We start from the raw sequence: 20,245 nt of genomic DNA on the forward strand, positions 1-20,245 counted from the left end.
ATCCACGAAGAGGTACGTAATACCAATCTTGTTAAATGGATCAAATGGGCTGAAGGAAAATGTCATTATACCAAAGTTCATGGTTCGTATCTGACCATCGTTTGTAGTTAATGGACGTCGTTAGCTGGAGACAAAACCTGTATGATAATAGGCTGTGGGCACGTGCCTAGCTTCTAATTACCTGGAATGTTTCCCGCCAAAGGGGTCAGACTTCAAAGAGACTCGCTCCCCATGCGAGTGAGCACACAGCGTTGATTGATTTTAATATTAATATACAAAATTGAAGATGCGTGCTTGTCTGGCTGGCTCTAACGAAGTGTAACACATGGTCACAACAACCAACTTATACATTCATATTTTCTAAAGAAAAAAAAGGGGGGTGATGTTTGAGACTCTCTCTCTCTCTCTTTCTCTCTCTCTCTCTCTCTCTGAGAATAAAAGATGTTAATTATTTTCTGAAATGATGAGATGGCGGAAACATATTTTCTAAAAAGGCGGGGTGATGTTTGAGATGCTCTCTCTCTCTCTCTCTCTCTCTCTCTCTCTCTCTCTCTCTCTCTCTGAATAAAAGATGTAAATTATCATCTGAAATGAAGAGATGGCGGAAACAGTGAAGTAGCGACGGAAAGGAATACGACGCTTATTTCCTGTGCCTTTTGTATACCCAACTACCTTGTCTATAAACGCTTCCTACAACTACAGAAACAAAAGACGCATCAATGTTTGTTTTATGTTTTTAATTTGCTTTATACTTAGAGCAACAGGCTTAACTTGCGGATCGAGCCCTATGAGACTCTTCCAAATACTACCCAAACTCAAACCACTGCTATTGAAAAACCTTTAGGTAGTTTCACTACTTTGATTCCAAAATATTTCTTAATTAAAATGAAAAGTCCCAGCCGTTGTATTTCCGGCGTCGTTTTTGTGTTTTGTTTGTTTGTTTGGGTTTTTTTTTTGGGGGGGGGGGGGGGTAAAATTGTTAATCATCAAAACTCATTTACAATTAGTTTTCCTTTTTAAAAGTATTTTCCATTGTTAAATTTTTCATAGAAAAATAGACAACATTTCCGGAACACTTGAGCTCGTTTTAGCAATGAATTTCTAAATAAAAAGTCATTATACATGTATCTAAATCAATATAGCGATTTCAAGTGTCAGCATGAGTAACACCAAGAATGCTCTTCCTCAATTTTGCCAACACATGAAATTTAAAAGTAAAATATATATCTATAAAATGATGTAACATCATTCCCCAGCTGTCAATTGGATTGTTAATAGATACGAAGACAAACAAAAATGGGTTTTTTTAAATGATGATGGCCGAAAAAGGCGGTAGTCATGCCTGTAGTAATGCCATGTTTTACTAGGTGGCACTGAGTTTATACTATTACTTATTAGGTTTGTTAATGACTGTGTACAGAAATTTGTGGGGTCGGTAAAGTCCATAGAAGGCGAGGCGTAAATTCGAATTTTACAGCATGACAGTAGAAGAAAGCTTGAGGGACGGGTCACAATACATAATGAATAACATTTTATATATCAACATTTTGATTTTTCAGGAAAATATTAAGGATGCCGATTTGGGTTTTTTTTTGGGGGGGGGGGAACTACATTAACAAAACTATTTTTAACCATATGTAAGTTACATCAACTCTAGTTTATTTGCAAAGTTTCAAGAAAATCAACCTTCTGGTTCTTTTTAGGGGTCAGTTCAAATACAGGTACATTTACTATAGGAATACATGTATATAGAAAAATTGCCATTTTCCGCAATTCAAAGCAGATTAAAAAAAATACTACAATAGCTTTTTTTTCTCAAATTGTAGTATGTGATTAGTAATATCATTTTCTACCTTGTACGTAAGAAATACTAAATTCTACCGTCTGGTTTTTAGAGGGGGCAATCTCAAAATATTAAAATACACCAAATGTTGCTATATATATTTGAAACATAACAAATGAAGATGTAATACATGTAGATTCATTCAAAAATTAAGAAAAAAACCCCGAAGATAACATTATTCAGTCAGAATTTCTGTGTAAAGATTTTCAGCGGCGTACGATTTTCACTTTTTCTTTTATGTTATTTCTTATAACGCACTCCTACAAAGCTTCATTAACGTCATAAAAGCTCACCTACAATTCAACGGAAAACGTTAAAAAATAAAATTTTCTTTTAAAATAATAATATTTTTATCTGTATTTTGTTTATTCTGTTCAATTTTATAAAAATGATATCGGAAAAAAAATCATAAAAGTTTATAATACACTGTAATTTATTAGAATGCGCAAAAACATGCGCAGTGAAAACTTAATTCGGCCTAAATAGTCCTTAGGTCTCAGCGTTATGTATCGTTTACGCAACCTAAGTTGCTGTTTCAGTTATGAGCACCATGTAGACGTAGGATGTGTTTGAATAGAAAAGCTTTTCAAGATAGCGTTCAGTTCTATAATTAGCACATTTCCTCTCTTTGATGTGTACATGTAGGAAGTGGTGAGTAACTATTTATACATTATTGTGTCAGTTACTGGAATAACTGTAGAAAATACAGCGTTTGTTGAGATAATTTCCTAGATACGGAAAATACAAATACCGAACAAACCAGGATGTTCTTATACAATCAAAACTTTCGACATTTTTTTCGTCGCATTTATGAAAATAATCAACTTGACATTACGAAGAAAGGCTCTTAGATGAAGAAATTACGACATAATTAGATAAGATATACCAAATCATTTCTATTTCCAGTAAAACTAAAAGCCGTTTGTGATATCTTATTCAACATCTTTTATTAATGTTAGGATGGAAACATTTAAAAGCTCAAAATCCTATTTAATTTTTTCCCGACGAATATATTAATTCTGTAAATTTTGAGGGAAAAGTTTTTTTTTCAAAATGACAATTCTCGTGTACAGTGGTTCATTGCTCGAAGCTTATGTCGATTGAAATCGGTTCTTTTTTAATCTTACTTTATTTTTACCCCAATAAAAATAAAAAGCAATAATATATTTCAATAAACTAATGGTATTGAAATTCTATATATGGTGCTATATTTCAATAAACTAATGGTATTGAAATTCTATATATGGTGCTATTTGAAGATTTGAATGCATCCATCTGTTCATATCAATATGTTTGAAGTATCTTAAAAAATGTTGGTTTCTTTTTAAATTTATCTTTTAATTTCTTATCCTACTTTTTTAAAAGCATTCACCCTCTTAACTTATTTTCTTTATATTCATTAAAAATCTGAAGAGTGACTTCATCGGCTTGAATGAAATGTGTTCGTCGGAATGTTCGTATCAGCAGTTTCAAAACTTCACATCAATAAATGATAGATATATTCAAATGATACATGGGAGAGCGCAAAATTGACTCCAGAATGTGGTGGTATTGGGACTGTCTCGACTAATGGCCTCGATCAATTCGCATTCACGCTTTTCGCCTAGTCCCCTCGGCGCGTTACAGCCAAAGCTCGGGTAACAAGTTGCTTGAGCTTGGATGAACACCCATATGAATTAGGGGCACTTCAGCCAGAATGAAATACAGGTATGCAATTCAGTGCAACATAGAAGTGTTATATTTGCCTACATGTAATTAACAAATTACACATTCGTCTTGATATATTGACAAAGCGCCGTATTAATGGTCATTATAAACCCTCCATCGATTTGTTCCTCATCACAGCAAACCATCCATCAAACGTAAAGTGGGATTACGTCGTTGTGAGTCCATCCAATTTGTTTTCCTGTTGACTCGATGCAGGCTTCCTGTGAGTATGGTGTGGACACACCAACTTGTGTGTCAATGTTAATATTTACCTAGACTGTAAAAGTGGTCAACTAAAGACCGCAATCCTACGCAGTCCCTCACAGTGTACGCAGGAAACGGCTTACCCCCCCCCCCCCCCCCCCCCCCGAACCACTGGGAGTAGCGGGCCAAACGTCAGTCATGTGAACAACACTTTAAGAGTCTTACAATAAATATACACTCAAATTCAACCTGAAGTTGCTTTGGGAGTGAGGATATGGCCATTAAAAACAATTAAATTTTACTCAGAGACCAAATTTGACACTAACAAGCCAGAATCCGAGGCTGGTACGGGACAATTGCCGTTAAAAAAGACCTTGTACGATTTGATATAAAAATAAACACTATGTACACATATATAAGATTTCTACCTGTAGACAATGAGAGGTTACGTAAGAAAACTAATACAGGTAATGTTGTCATACCTGCATAATTCTATTGTGTTAATATATCGTATTATTTCAACAGCGATTCTTTTCATGTTTAATTCCGCGGTTTGTGGCCGCTGTGGGATTTAAGTCTTACATTACTAGCCTTATTTCCAATCCTTCTGGATTCCAAAAGGGATTGTTGCGTCAATTTTTCGTGAATGAAAATTTTTTCGCATGTGTCAATTAGTTTCGTCCATCTCTGGTTTAACCTAGTGGCACCTTGCCCTAGTATTCTAACCAACATTTTATTATTTCCTTTCAGTCTTTTTTGTGTTACCACACCTGAGTATAACTGATATTGATTTACCTCGCATCAGGTATCGATTATTCACATGGTAATATTTTTAATGTGTATCTTTATATGAATCACACAGATGAAAAAAAAGTAAAACAAGTTACAAATTAAAAAATATTGATTATTATAAAAAGAGTAGTCAAATTATGAACATTAATGACAGATGTTTTTTCTATCATTGATCTCGGTCAATATTTGTCAAATACATGCATGATTGGTGCCTAATTCTGAGACCAGTCTCCACACGATGTACATACATTTCACATGTATGCGTCGAATTCCGCCCTGTACAGGCGGTATCGATGTGACCGTCTATTAATGTAATTTACATAATAATCAGGCAGTTACAGTGCAGGCGACTTTGTCTTTATCGGGCTGACGAAGTCTGATATCTGTCCAGATAAAGTCAGACTTCCAGCTCTTCTGGCGGGAGTTTTAATAACCTAAGCCGCGGTTCAGTAAATTCATAGGTTTTTTTTGTTCCTATATGAGATTGTTGGATCAATACAATTTTTGATACATCGTGTGATATTGAACCGTTCGATGCAATGCGCTGTATCGACCATGTGTTTCTGATGAATGAGCAACAAAAGAAAACAAAGAGGAAAAAAGAGATGCTCAGAGGATATACTCTCCTCGTACTCTGTTAATCAGATTCACATGCTGACAGGATCATCTGAAATCCGCCATTCTTCCCAGCATCTTCTGACTCACCGTGGTCTTCAGTGATCTTTGAAAACATTGACAGACGAAGCATTTGTCTGGAACCTAACCCCCAGCAAGGGAATTACTCTGTTCTGATGTGGATCCTACAAGAAGACTGGATATTGATTAATAAGGGTATATCTACGGACCAACGAACAGAGCAACGCGGAGAAAGTGAACAGATATACTTCGAGTACTGAGCAGATGTTTACAAAAACCCGGAACAGTTGAGTCGGACGAAGGAAGGCTCACGGGATATACGTACGAACAGACAGCGTTTTCTTTGTTTACACAAAGGGATGAGCACCTCCGGATGAAGAAGCTACATCACATGCTGTTTTCTATGTTAAGATGAGTTTATTAGCTTTAGATGAAGAGGTGTGAATTCTCTAACGGTCGTGGTCAATGGACTAGTATCTTCTAAAGACGGCGTGAGTGTATCACTAATTAACGCGAGGGAGAGGACAGACAAGGTAACACAAGACTCGTACAAGGTGTGTCGCGGCCTCTCTCTACAGGAAGTGGTATCGCTGATGCGTTTTTTTGTGTGAATCAGATACACTTGACCTGTATTATAGGTTAAATTGGCGATTCTTTTATTAAAAGAAATTCGGGTTAGAGGACCAGATGTACAGCGAATGATTAATGACACTGACGCCTGGATTCAGAGGCAAGACTGCGCGCTGCTTATTATTGGAGTTCGTTTTAACTCGACGAAACCTTGTCTGACAGACTGGGAGCTATAATAGACATTAAAACAATTGATGCCGCCATAACCGAAGCACATTTAATTTACGGTTAATTTATTACATAGTCGATGTGCTGGTGGCTACACATGGAAACTGAGCGAGAAATGTACACACAGATCGGTGGCGCGTGCTATTGCGGCCATTACACAGGTGCGGCGGGGGGTAAAGCCGAGGGACAGGCTCAAACTCACAGGTATGGTGGCCGTGTACCCAGAGTATCCACGATGAAGACTTTGATGATTATTGTGATATACACACAGCTGTTGATGATAAATTCTGTGATCGGAATGCCAGCTAGGGACGTCTCCATGTTAGAAGGGGATGCTGTGGTAAGTATTTACATGCAAGATTTCGTACATCGAAGTTTATACTTACTTAAGAATGAATGATTATATATCTACCTACATCTGGAACTCCTGAATGTAGGTCTACACATACTTACGTATTCTATATTTACGCTATACCTATGACAAGTTATTTACAAGGTCACCTGAAAAAGGTAAACATTCAGTGCAAAAGGATTTTGGTGTTAAAGGGCAGGATAATAATAATAATGCTTGTAAAACATACATTCTTTTTGATAAAATAAAACTGAAGGCCACGAATCGCTTTAATGTAGACCTAGGGGATATGGGTGTTGTGTGGAAATCCCCATGTGTTTCTATTTTTTATGACTTAGATATGGCAGTTCCTCTTTCCTCTAAACATAAGATAAAACACTTATGTGTATGATACTTATCAACGAACACAAGGCTAGCTGTGTGTTTAAACAGATCTTGTTCCTGATGAATTTTAAGTTACCCAGGATATAGATGTATATAACTTAACCATAACTATAATTTTTTGTGTACTAGAACTTCACTATCACCATTCATATATAAAGTAATGTTACAAAACATGAGGGAAGATGAGGTTATAAGTAGAAAGACAAAGTAGGCGACACATTTAAAATTTGATTTAATTAATATGCACATGTACAACAACTCAATATTAAAGAAATGTGACATTTTTATTAGATGAACGTCATTAAATGCATCGGTAAGTATAAAATATTCTACGTCAAATTTGTCATATTGATACCGAGAGTAACTACAGTAGATTTACCACACTTAAAAATACCACCCAGAAACATATTGAACAATGCAGACATTTATAGTTTACTAAAGAGACGACTGGAAAAGAATTGATTCGTTGTTTGTTTACTATGTATTTCACAGTAGACGTATATTTTTGTATCCCAGCCTTGTTAATGCGATAGAGCATATTGTACAACTTTCTTGTAGTGGATTCATCAGTTGTCGTTTAGATAGCTGAATGGTCTTGGCCATTTTTAATCTATTCTAACTTCAAGCCAGGAAACTTTTGTATGAAATTAAAAGGAAAAAAAATTAAATTTTTGATTCCAAAAAGTTGACCTCCCATCCATGATCCTTCCTTAATTCCGGAAAGGGGGGGGGTATATAAGTACACATATATACACTTTTTATATAGGGCTCCAATAAATATATTTATATGTATCTGGGTGATTGATAAAACGTATACGATTATTCATAATTAATATGCAACAGATAGTGTATGATTATAGCCGTATATTCGACGTTCTGTTTTGGATTAAAAAATACAGAAAGATAAAATTAGCATAGAGACATACTGCTACAATACGATTTCTTCATTTATTCAATAATTTGAATTATTAGATAGGTAAAAAAAACGTTCAAAGTGACCTCAGGCAGCGTTTGTATGTTCTAGCAAAGGCCAGGCACCATCAGAAATAGGTAACTACATGTACAGGGTAAGTTGGATATATCAATACCAAAGATATGTGGTCAGCCGATGGTTCGGGATCTATTAGACCCAAGTCAAAAACACAAGGTGCTATAGATCGGACAGATTAGTTAGCATGAGACTACACTTTGTTAGCCAGTGAAGGAACCTGCGCAACATGAGAACAAAGTTTGGGATAGCAGAGATTTGTTAATTCTTAGCTGCATAGCTTGTACTTAAATGGCAATTTATAAACTTTATAGTTTCAGATAAACTTTTAATATTACAAATAATAATCTGACTTCTTTACCATAAGCTAACCAGCTTGGAAGACTGAAGAATGTAAATAACGGTAGGGATCGAATGATGTGAATATTTAAATACTAAAAATTAGATATAATGTACAAAACTAAGGATAATGAAAGCTAATAAGCCTGGCAGATTGAAATGATTTTAGTTTGCCACTATTGCTAAATATTCACTAACTAAAGCACCAATAACGAAGGAGCATTGTTGATTTTGCGCCTCATTTTGAAATAACATTGAAAATAAAGAGCAATTTAAGCAGTTTCTATTTGTAAGTTGGTAATTTGTATTTATCCGTGAAAACTTTAAATAAAGCTGCAATCAATGTATTTATGGTAATTGCATGTAAGGAGTCGCAAACTTCGTGCCAATATTAATAGCAACATAAGTATGCAATGGACTAATACTATATGTAAACCAATGTAGGGATACCGGGAATATGAGAGATATATTTAACAGTTAGTTTTTCACGATGCAAATTTTGTATTTTCCAGAAATTCCTGGCCGAGTTTGGATACATATCACAGCGTCAGGTGGAACAGGGTGCACAGAGTCTTATGGCCGTGGACATTTCAAAGGCCATCAAAAAGCTACAGAGAATGGGTGGTATCACACCCACGGGGGTTCTAGACATTCGGACTCAGGAGCTTATGCATAAGCCTCGTTGTGGAAACAAGGATACAGTGGAAGAAGAGGGATCCCGAAAGAAAAGATATGTTCTGGCCCCCTCCAAGTGGAATCATAAGGATTTAACCTATAGGTATGTACAGAAGGAGAAAGAAAATCGATGCACAAAGTGCATACATGTGTTGTGAGCAACCAGCATGCAGTTAGACGAACAATGGCACATTGAACAAACGTAATATATGTCATTTTGTAAGATATTTCACGAGTAGATTAAATCAAAACACACTAAAAGGATAAACACTCAACGTAATTACGATTGCCTGCATAGCAAAATACAAATTCAGATGCACTGTTTCCAAGACACGCCCTAAATAAAAGAACGATTCGGCAGATTTAGAATTCCCAGCATGTTCAAGAGAAAAAAGTTAAACTGTTTGCATTTCATCTCCCCTTGGTATGCCTCAATTTGAATACCGGACATGTGTTCTAAATTTAAGGACTTCTTTAAGTTGAAACCAGAGCTTCCATTACTCACGAAATCATATGACATCTGTAATAAGTGTGAGAAAAGCGCCATTTCTCCGTCGGAGTTTGATCTCGTTTGGCTGCCGTACAGTAGCGGCGCTACCGTGCCCCCGTATGTCTTATCTCTTTCTCAGTTATTCTGCATATTAGAGATTGCAGTGGATTGCAGGATACCTCTTGGATGCATAAGTTGCTATATTTCGGTTAACGTAAGTCTGGCGTTCATGTTTTTCTAGGAACCTTTGCAACTCTTTGAATGATAGCGTGTCCATCCATTTTTCGGTTTTGGTGAACAATGCAGGAGATGACCATCAGAACTTGTAAATCACGTGACCTTGTTCGGCCTGGTTGTTATGTGGACATGTGACATCACAACCTGCATGAATGAGGGCATGTGGTTCAATTCTTTCGACGTATTTATTGATTTAATGATGTAACTGTGTATCATCTGTAAATGTTCCGTCTTTCTTTCTGTTATTGGAAAAAGGGGTTGATTGCTGGTTAGAATATTGAGTCATAGCTGGTGTTTTTTGTTTGATTTCTGTTCTGAATTACTTTGTGCCTCACGATTTCATTGTCTCTGCCAAGATCTAAGCGATGCACGCTTCATAACATCCAAACTACAGTCGCTGAAGCATTCAGTCAGAGACTCGCCATGGCTATTCTAGTTTCTTAAAGCATGGCGGATGCTATGCCACTTTTCGTAAATATTAAAGTGTTTATTATGGAGATTGAAATAGCGTGTTTTTGGCTTGTGCTATACAGATCTTAAGATGACGTCGACAGGTTTCTGTGCACCTCGTGTGATTCCCCTGCCTCCCTAAGGACAAACACATGTTCTCTGCCGCTAGGGCATGTGGGTAAAAAATAACACCGTGCAGCCAGCCCGTTTCCATGACAATCGATCTGGGTTACGTACTTAACCTGTTGTAGATGAAAATACAAGCATCAATGGGTTTTCCATTCACCATTGTCATACAGAACTAATAATCTAAATAATAAATTTAAGGTGTTTTTTTTTTTGGGGGGGGGGGAGGATGTGTGACGAGCGGTATTAATTAGCTACATGAAACTTATAAATTCTTGCATTATGATTAATATTTTTATAAACAAAACATACGTCATAATCCAGTTTCAATCAGCACTTACGTAACAAGGTGTGTATTTTGAAACCTTAAAAAGAGGTTGAAGTAATAAAGATGGTGTTATATCCTAGTAAAATATTATCTCTATCATTTTGATTAGCTTGCCAATGCAGCCTATGCTAAGTATCGCCCCTACAAAATGTTGGGTTTTTTATCTTAAGAATAGATTCTGTTTTCTATCCAAATGTCAGAGATTGTTATCTTTGTGAGTAGAGTTTAAGACTCCTAGCATGTTTGGTTCTACATGTAAACCTACTAGCCAGTCATCGAATGCGGCTCGTCCATGCCGTTTGGAAATTCAATTGACGACGCTATATCTGTACACAAAAAACTTTGATTAATTTACATTAAAGTAACTGTATTTTAAAGTATGTCCTTAGGACAAATCAATATGAAAGGTTACAACTTTTTTTGGCTGTAAAACTGAGTCATGGGGGGGGGGGGTCACTGTTCTTTGTATCGCTGACAGGGTCAAGTGTCCTTGAGTGTGTAGTCAACATACCATAATTATAGGGGCATAATCTGCAACTTGACGATAAATTTAACCATTCATTTGTTCTAAATGATGGCAGGGAAACACTTAACATACTAACTCTCTACGATATAGCCTGTAGGAAATGATTCATTCTTTTAATTAAAAGAAAAGGCACTCTTAAAAGGCAGCGATTATGGCGGTATGGAAACTGCTCTACAAAAGCAAATTATTACTATCAAAAGGTTTATCTCTAAAGGAATATTAGCATGCTTCTTATGAAAAAGTTGTATTTGAGCTCGTTTTTTTTAAAGAATAATTTTGAATAGAACTGAAAATGTATAAGTCTGTTAAGGTATAAGGTTTCGTGGTAACACAAAGCAGTGCAAGCTTAAAGCCGAAGAGTCTGTTACTTTCAAAGTCCACAAGGGACATATTGGTCTCTGCCAAATACAATTACCCCCAGGTTTCCTCTCTGGAAGGTCTTTGCCGACTTTTTGCTTATTGTGGTCTGGCATCGTGGGTTCCGATATCTTGTAGGGAATAACATGTTATCGCCTCATCTATTGCAAACACCGAAATGCTTTCTGGTTCGATGCAGTGATAGAAACATTTCTGAGTCATTTTGGATTCTGACTTGGGGATATCTTTTTGCATGTTGCATTATTGCCCATAATGGCTTGTCAGCGATATAAACTTAGTCATTATTGTCAGTGCTTTCAGAAACAGAAATCTAATTGTGTTTTCTGGGGGTCTGTCCGTATGTAACGTGTCTCCTTACATTGTAGGAATTGTTTTTGCAAAAGCCTGCAATATTGCAGTCGCGATTTAGAAAAACGCCTAATCGTTCGTCTCACATATACGATAGAGATATAAACTGTAAGATAAGCACCCAAAGTTTTGAGATTGCACCAAGCAGCACGCCCAATCTCTATTAGTAATTCGACACTCCATCACGCGTTTCGTGTCGCAAGAAATTAAACCACAAAATGCGATGTCAAGCTTCATTTCCGGTAAAAGCTGACCTTTGGCATCCATAATGGGCTCCAGTCACCCAGGTGCTGAGGGATGCTTTTCTCGCTCCATTAAGTTTGATATTCTTTTTGTTATAAATAAATTTCTTTAGAAATCGATACGGAAGATAGTGTCAACACAGGTTTAACTTGATAAACATACTTAGGGTACAAATACACCATTCTACAATATTGCACGCACTGTATTGCATGTACTATCACCACAAAGGTGATTATCATATAAGCAAGAATTAAGGGTTTGCCCTCAGATACATTATATTCACGATATGATCGTTTTGATTTTTACAGAATCGAGAACTATACGCCGGACCTTCCATGGCAGGAGGTACGACGTGTACTAGCAGACGCCTTTAAAGTTTGGAGTGACGTCACTGACCTAACTTTTACAGAGGTCATGCATACCAGCGCAGACATAATGATCAAATTTGCCAGCAAATATCATAAAGATGGTTATCCATTTGATGGAAAAGGTAATTGAAAAGCATGCATATTTGTCTGTGGATGTTCACAAATGTAGTACAGTATATTTGATTATAGATCTTAACGTCAGATAACATCACTCAATAAAATTTCCAAAGCAGCCATTACGTCTACGGACCATTTCATATTGCAATCGATAGCAAAGGCAACCCACAGGAACAAGTACTGGTGAATGGTTTGCTGTTTTTGATAAAACAAAATAAAAAATTGTGAGATGTTTTCATTGAAGATGCGGGTCGTCTTTTAGGAGTTGTTGTTCCCTCATTTCACGCGATGATTGTTAGCGTTAATACCAATAAAGTTGACAACATGGTTCACTTAATTTCAAACGTGTCGCAGTGATCACTACAAAGCACCGAGTTTATTTGACAAAATCCAATCGAAAAGAAAACATAAAAGTAGCCCAAACAGATTGGAGACAAGGAGATTATAGTCGTAAAAGTTTCCTTGTCGATAATTCACAGCAGAACGAGAAAGAGAAAGCAACACGTTGCTGGCCGCGGCACCAGATGTTTCGTCAAGCTTCAGTACATGTGAAGACCCTTGGTAGACACTGGTACTCGGTACTCTAATGTTCGGCTTGGCGGGGTGCTTACTAGTATACATACACGAAGACCAACACATGCAATAAGGTGTATTTACCGGTATTATACTGTTAGGACGATATATAATAATTATGTCGTTGGAAAAGAAAGTATCACATCAGATGTGCACGTGTTCCTATCTGTGTCTAGTAATGGTCTGTCACGCTGAAGATGTTTCACATGGACATAGATTGACATTTAATCATCATAATCATTTATCACATGATGTTTATTATTGATTCTTTGATATTTTCTATAAGTATATGAAATAAAAATCACGGCTCTCGGGCTAATATACAGCAACCTCGTGCTAATATAGGATGCGATATAAAAATTGCCATGTACTAATCTTTATGTATAATACCTGTACTATCAGTTTTACATATCAATCCAATAGACGCTCCCCCTTATAACGGTGTATAAAAACTGTACCTCTTTACTATTAATCATGACATCGTATGTTTATAATTTTATATTGGAGGGGCACTTGTTCTTTTCTGTAGTCACGTTGTGATGTGAACCAGAGTAAAGAAAACCACAAGAGTATTTCAAATATGCAGGCAAAGACGAAAAATATGCATTGCGCAGTAATGCAAGATAAGCCATCTCTACATATTGTCTTTGTAGGACTCATATTGGCTCATGCCTTCTTCCCTGGGAAAGACAAGGGAGGCGATACGCATTTCGACGAAGATGAAAAATGGACGATCAATTCCAACGAAGAAGGTGAAGAAAATACAAGTCTATGACACTAATCAGTTGAAGTTTCGTAGGACCTTTTTTGGGGTTGAAACTGTTTAACTTGGCTTAATATACTAATGATATGATTTGATACATTTCAGGCGTCGATTTATTTATGGTCGCCGCTCATGAGTTTGGGCATGCGCTGGGACTAAGTCATAGCAATGAGCCGAAAGCGTTGATGTACCCGTGGTATCAAGGCTACATACCAAACTTCCAACTTCCATACGACGATACTGTTGGAATTCAAGTCATTTACGGTATTTCATTGTATATTGCCGTAAAACTCAAGTTAATAAATATGTTTTAGATTATAATTTTTGTTACATAAATAAAAAGTTATTACCAAATCCTCTTTGGTTTTGAGAGACATTGGAATGTGCATTTAGATTTTGTCTGTTGATCAAACCCTATAGGTGGTAAGGGGCCATACGCAACTCTTCCCCCTAGGGAACGAACAACCCCCCGCCCTGACACAGGAGGGGGACCGAACACTTTAGCTCCACCTCGAAAAGCTCCAATAGATCCGTGTAAGGGAAGCTTCAATGCCATAGCTGTTATTCGCTCTGAAGTGTTCATATTCATTGAAAAGGTATGAAATTTTGTTTGTGGTGTAATATTACTGCTCCAATGCATTAAATTTTCCATTGTTTCTATTACCAGTTTTTGGGACTATTCTGTATTTTTGCAGTACTTTTGGAGAAGCCCTGACCCTAAGACCATTCTGTCCAGTGAGCCGAGCGTCATCCATGACTTCTGGTACGATCTGCCAGAAGACGTAGAGACCATTGATGCTGCTTTTGAACACCCCACCAATCGAAGAATCTACTTCTTCTACGGTTAGTTTTACCATTTCATGATTTAAAAATTTTAATTAATATCCAGCATTATACTGTGAAAACAGAACTCGTCTGCATTGTTTGCATAATTTTTGACAAGTTTCATCTGGACCTTTATATATATACTATATTCAGTCAGTCCCTTATTCAGTACAGTGTATATATATATATATATATGGCGTTTTCCCATACAATGTATTTATATGACTGTATGATAATAGAAAACACCTATGATCTCTGCAGGTAACAGATACTGGATTTATGATGGAAACAATATGGCTGGTGGACACCCCAAAAATGGAAAACCCATCACAGACTTTGGCATTCCCAAAGACATCAAGAAAATAGATGCTGTGTTTGTCTGGAGCTTTAACAAGAGAATATATCTGGTCAGTAATGACATGTACTGGAAATTAAAGGAATCGGACACTTACATAGAGCCGGACTACCCACGGGACATGAGCATCTGGAAAAATGTCCCTATACCCATTGACACCGCTTTTAATTTATACGGTGAGTCAGTGTCAGAAGACAAATTTAAGGGATAAAAATTACATGAATGAATTTTGATAGCTACCCTATTTATATGAGAATAAACTGAATTTTGACAGTATATTCTTTACAAAGAATTTGAAGAAGAACTACTATAATTATATTCATCCAACAAAATCACCCTTACCAAAATATAAGGCCTCTGGCAAACAGTTGCCGCAAATTTGCAGAGAGGTTGCTGCAAATTTGCGACAAACAGTTGCAGCAAATTTGCGGCAAGTTCAGAATTCGTATGCAAATTAGCTTCTGGCAAACTGTTTGCTGCAAAGTTGCGGCAAGTTCAGAATTCGTATGCAAATTAGCTTCTGGGAAACTGTTTGCGGCAAAGTTGCGGCAAGTTCAGAATTCGTATGCAAATTAGCTTCTGGCAAACTGTTTGCGGCAAATTTGCAGCAAGTTCAGAATTCGTATGCAAATTAGCTTCCGGCAAACTGTTTGCGGCAAATTTGCCGCAAGCTTACAGATAGACATAGCAACTTTAAGATATTACAACATAAGAAAAACAATTAATAAACACTAATAATCATTTAATAATGAGTTACTAATACATGTACTATGCTTTTCAATCAATTAACAAATAACTTCTACTGGTGATTGACAAAGATGTTGTTTAACTTAAACAGTTGCAGCAAAATTAGAGATAAAGGACACAAGTAATTAACTTAAAATTTTACACAATTTATAAATTTCAAAAATAAACACAAAACTGATGAGCAAACCATATTGAAATTTGACAAATAGTACTCAACCGATAGGTGATGATTTGTTGCTGCAGATCGATAAACTTGAATGCAGTTTGATCACAACATGCATGCACAGATGGACTTGTCAAAAGTTCACAATGAGCGGAGTTCAAACCATATACCATATTTTTCGGAAAATAGGTCGATACTTTTACCGGTAGTTCACAATTAAGCCCTGCACGGTCACTGGTCATGTTACAATTAATCACGGATTCTTTAAGGCATTCTCGATGTCTTTTATGACGGTTTCCTGTACGTGCTCTCCGATTTAATTTCACACATAAACAATATCACACAAATAGCCGAATATCACAATAATACCCACAATGGAATGGTCAAACTTCAGCACTGTTGTTTATATGCTTTTCTACGTAAGTCTTACACAAATTCTGTCTTCACTCTTTTTTGGTTGCATCATTTAATCATAAAATCAGTGGGTTTTTTTTTTTTGCATGGTTTTCTTTAGGTCTGTGTAACCCAGTCACCAGGGCAGACACCTATTGGGAAGATAAATGGATTTCATATAAGCACAATTGTTTTCAGATTAAAACAAGTTAGCCTATCATATACTTACTCAATCTATAAATCTATATAAAGCTACAAATTTGCACTAGGCCTACTCTAACTCTGACTATGCGAGTAGAACATGAATTCTTTTATTTAAGTAATAAAAATGTAAATCATATAAAATGTACTTTTACACTATGTAATGATAATTTCCTTAATTTGGCGTTGTTTAAATAAATTTTAATCATTTGTTCATGCATCACAACGATGTCAATAACGAGCGTTTTGCTCGATTCGACACCCCGCATTGTCATAGGGACGGCCTTATACTGTTAAACTTATTATAAAAGATCACAGTCTTTCGTTTTATATTCCAATAACTGTTTAAACTGCCATTCAACGAATATGTTTTCATTACTTCACTTACTTTTTCAAAAACGTGCTCATGATCATGCAGATGGTGCATGCAGTGGCCTTGGGTGTTGAGACTCGATTCTTCACTTATATTCGTCCTCTGTTTAGCCGTGGATTTTCCAAAAGTAAACACTCAATTGACAATGTTTCTTTTACCTTGTGCACAGCCTTATTCCCTTATTTTCATTCACTTTACCATCTCGGTGATGGCAGACAACATGGCAGCATCGAATGTGAAAATTGGCGGCTAGCTATTGATCGACCAATCAGCGCGCGCGTAGCTTAACATTGAAACAAAAGTAAAAGTAGAAACAAACACTGAACAGCATAACGTTACGGAAAACTCTTCAATCTACATGATTCAACATCAAGCGGTTTATATACTCAAATCCAAGTTGACTGATATTTGAACGTAGGAAAAAAGAATATAGCATAACAAAAGAACAGACAGGTTGGTGTTCACGTAATACGTGGGGTCGGGGGGGGGGGGTTCATTATGAAGCATCATTCTTATTTTCGTAATAATAAACATTTTTATCGAGACTATCTTAGAATAAAACTTAAATCCAAAAATATTAATTATATTTATTTTTTCTCTATACACAAATTATAAAAGCAATTCATTATAATTGACAGTCTTAAATTTGTGCTGAATGTGTATATGAAATTGAGTCTTATTTCTGGTAAAGCTTTGGCAAGCTCAATCATGAAGTAAAAAAAACAGAGAAAAAAGAAGAAATGTTTGTGGTAAGATTCTGGCAAATTTTTAGGTGTTTGCCAAAAGTTTGCCACTTCTGGCGAAGAAGCTGCAAACATAATTGGGTGTCTGGTAAACTTTTGGCAAAATATAAGAGGTTTACCAGAAGTTCGCTACTACTGGCAAAGATCGGCAAACAAGTTCTAAAGTTTTCTGGTAAACTAATCAGTTTGCCGAAAATTTGCGGCAAGTTTGCTGCAAGTTTGCCGCAAACAATTCATTTTGGTAAGGGCATGCATTACAGAAATCAAAATAAATAGAGTTAAATACTTCATATTATTATTTGTTACTTTTTTGACAAATAAATGTCTATTTTTTCATGTAAATTAATTTATTTTCTTTTACAGATAGTACATATTTCTTCAAAGGTGAGAACATGTACAAGTTTTATGACATGAAAATGAGGGTGGCCTTGAACTGGCCCCAACCTGTGAAAAATTTTCTAGGATGTAGGGATAGTGCAAGTTTACGCAAGTTGGGAGATTCTCCTCAGAAAGCTCAACATTTAGGAAGTTCCAACAGTGCCTCAAACCAGGGGAATTTGACAATAAGTTTTCTTCTTGTAATTCTACATTTTATATACAAGGGGTTTGTAAGTTTATAGGCAAGCTCAGTGAGGGTATGTCTGTATGCAAGTCCATCAGTATGTTCAGCTTCCCTGTATTTGGATGACCAAATCATACAGCACCTGATAAAACAGGTAAAAATTGCTTTATTTCCAAGACGTACAATCAAAATACTATGCTGCTCTTTCTGTCAACTAGAGGCCATGTGATCCAATGGTCTGAGCCCTGTGTTTGCTGGAGCGCCTGTCTGAATGTGTTGTGGATGCCTTAGGCCATAGCCATAGCCTGTAATTGTATTATGTATCAAAATAACATTGATCAATAAGGTTATGAATATAAATGGAAATCACTATACCCAGGTAACTATCAAATTACTTTCTCAAGCTGCATAATAGATAATCATTTAGAAAACTCCAAACATGTCTGTAAGTATTTGTTAATGAAAGTAAAATTTTAGAATCTCTCCAGCCCAGATTCATAGTCTTTTGACTGAATATAACGATAGTCTTGTAGTCCTTTTATAGCCGACTTGTTTGGTCTGCTAAGGGTGACAGGTATCTCTTGTTTGATCAGTGTATTGTTTGAATGGACGCTGTGTCCCTCCAGTAACGTGGAGTCTAATTGTGATCGAACTACCCAGGTTGTGAGACTGTCTCTTTTGCCTTTTATTTATGTTGTTGCCATATCAAATTGTATGTTATAAATGAAAACCTCCTCCCATTTGAATGAGATTCGACCTCTTTTTATTTGACAAATGTGTACCAGTTATAATCATCCTCGTTATATGTATGTTTATATATATGTCGATTTTTCGTTCTGAATTATACATGTAGGTTCATGTGCTTCTTTTCTGTAGTCCTTTTGACATTTTATACTCCTGTTTTTAAAAAAAAATATTCTTGCCATAACTAATTATTGTTGATTAGAAATATATTTTTTTTATATTTCCAGTTAAATTAATGTGCAAAAAAAAAATCATTAGGTTTCAGGAGAGAGAATATAGAAAATATATATCACTAGTATACATGTACCAACATACCAGGTCAATCCAGGTATTACCAAAACAAAACCTTTTTTGGGTAGCACAGCTTAGAGATGATTTGCTAATTTTCACCATAGATGTGTATCGTAATAGCACAAAACAAGAGTAACCATTGCCTCGGTATATAATACTTGTCAGCTCTTTCATTTAGTAAGTTACCCTTAAAGATCTGAAAATGTCTCAGTTTGTTGTCATAGATCTTAACCCAGCAAAATATATATGGATCCCAGATCTAAGAAATCCATTTGAACATATAACAGCCCGCTAGATGATTTCAATTTATCATTTGTAGATGTACTTCATAGAATACTCCATGCTTGTGAAAGCATACAAGATGCAATACTTTATATTTTCCAAACATTATTTTTGTACAGTGTTTAATTATTCACTTCATAGTTAGTGAATCTGACACGCCATCAGTCCCTTTAATACTCATTAGTCACAGATTAGTGCTTCTTTGTAATCAAGGCTTGTTATGTTAAACTATTATGCAGTGAAACTGGTCAAACTTAGATGGTGCAATCAAAATTATGTGTTAATTTTTGTTTCGGACCAAACGAGTCAAATGAAAAGACCATTTTACAGTTTTTTAGCTCACCTGAGCTGAAAGCTCAAGTGAGCTATTCTGATCACATTTTGTCCGTCGTCCGTCTGTCCGTCCGTCCGTCCGTCTGTCCGTCTGTCCGTCTGTAAACTTTTTATATTTTGAACTTCTTCTCTAAAACCTCTTATCCAATTTCAACCAAATTTGGCACAAAGCATCCTTATGGGAGGGCGAATATAAATTGCAGAAATAAAAGTCCGATCTGCATTCAAAGCGGAGAAAACCTTGAAACTGTAGAAAAAGGGGGGTGCATTTTTAAAAATCTTCTTCTCAGGAACTACCGATGCAAATTCAACGCAGTTTAGCATAAATTATCCTTATGGGAAGGAAAATATAAATTGCAAAAATTAAGGTGTAATTCTGTTTCAAATTTGAGTTATTACGAAAATAATAATAAAGGAAAGGCGTGTTTCAATCAGTTCAATAGCTTCGGGTTCGGCATCCGGTAAAATGATTCCATACTTCTAAAACGAGGTTCTTTGTTTCAAGCAGCCATGACATTGTACGAAAAAGGGTCGATCGGACTATGATGAAATTGCTTGTTGTGCAACA

The 20,245-nt window shown here is 36.1% G+C and overlaps 1 protein-coding gene and 1 long non-coding RNA gene across 3 annotated transcripts; one reads left to right on the plus strand and one right to left on the minus strand.

Annotated features, from left to right (window-relative positions):
* The first annotated feature begins 4,803 nt into the window (after positions 1-4,803).
* Positions 4,804-19,675, plus strand: LOC128188414 (matrix metalloproteinase-17-like). 2 transcript variants are annotated; one of them, XM_052859455.1, is made up of 10 exons: positions 4,806-6,320; positions 7,008-7,029; positions 8,556-8,821; positions 12,153-12,334; positions 13,556-13,654; positions 13,771-13,929; positions 14,086-14,261; positions 14,361-14,508; positions 14,752-15,021; positions 17,829-19,675. In XM_052859455.1, exons 3-10 carry the CDS (start codon positions 8,619-8,621, stop codon positions 18,083-18,085), a joined length of 1,494 nt encoding a protein of 497 aa, XP_052715415.1. In that variant the 5' UTR covers positions 4,806-6,320; positions 7,008-7,029; positions 8,556-8,618; the 3' UTR covers positions 18,086-19,675. The 2 variants fall into 2 exon arrangements, with proteins under 2 accessions (XP_052715414.1, XP_052715415.1); XM_052859454.1 differs by lacking the exon at positions 7,008-7,029 and having other exon boundaries at positions 4,804-6,320.
* On the minus strand, positions 15,573-17,198 carry LOC128188416 (uncharacterized). The gene is made up of 2 exons (XR_008244151.1): positions 16,738-17,198; positions 15,573-16,300 (listed from the first exon to the last, which is right to left on the minus strand). It is a non-coding gene; the product is annotated as an uncharacterized LOC128188416 (long non-coding RNA).
* Positions 19,676-20,245: the final 570 nt, after the last annotated feature.

This window comes from Crassostrea angulata, chromosome 6 (assembly GCF_025612915.1).
Source record: "Crassostrea angulata isolate pt1a10 chromosome 6, ASM2561291v2, whole genome shotgun sequence".
NCBI lineage: Eukaryota > Metazoa > Mollusca > Bivalvia > Ostreida > Ostreidae > Magallana > Magallana angulata.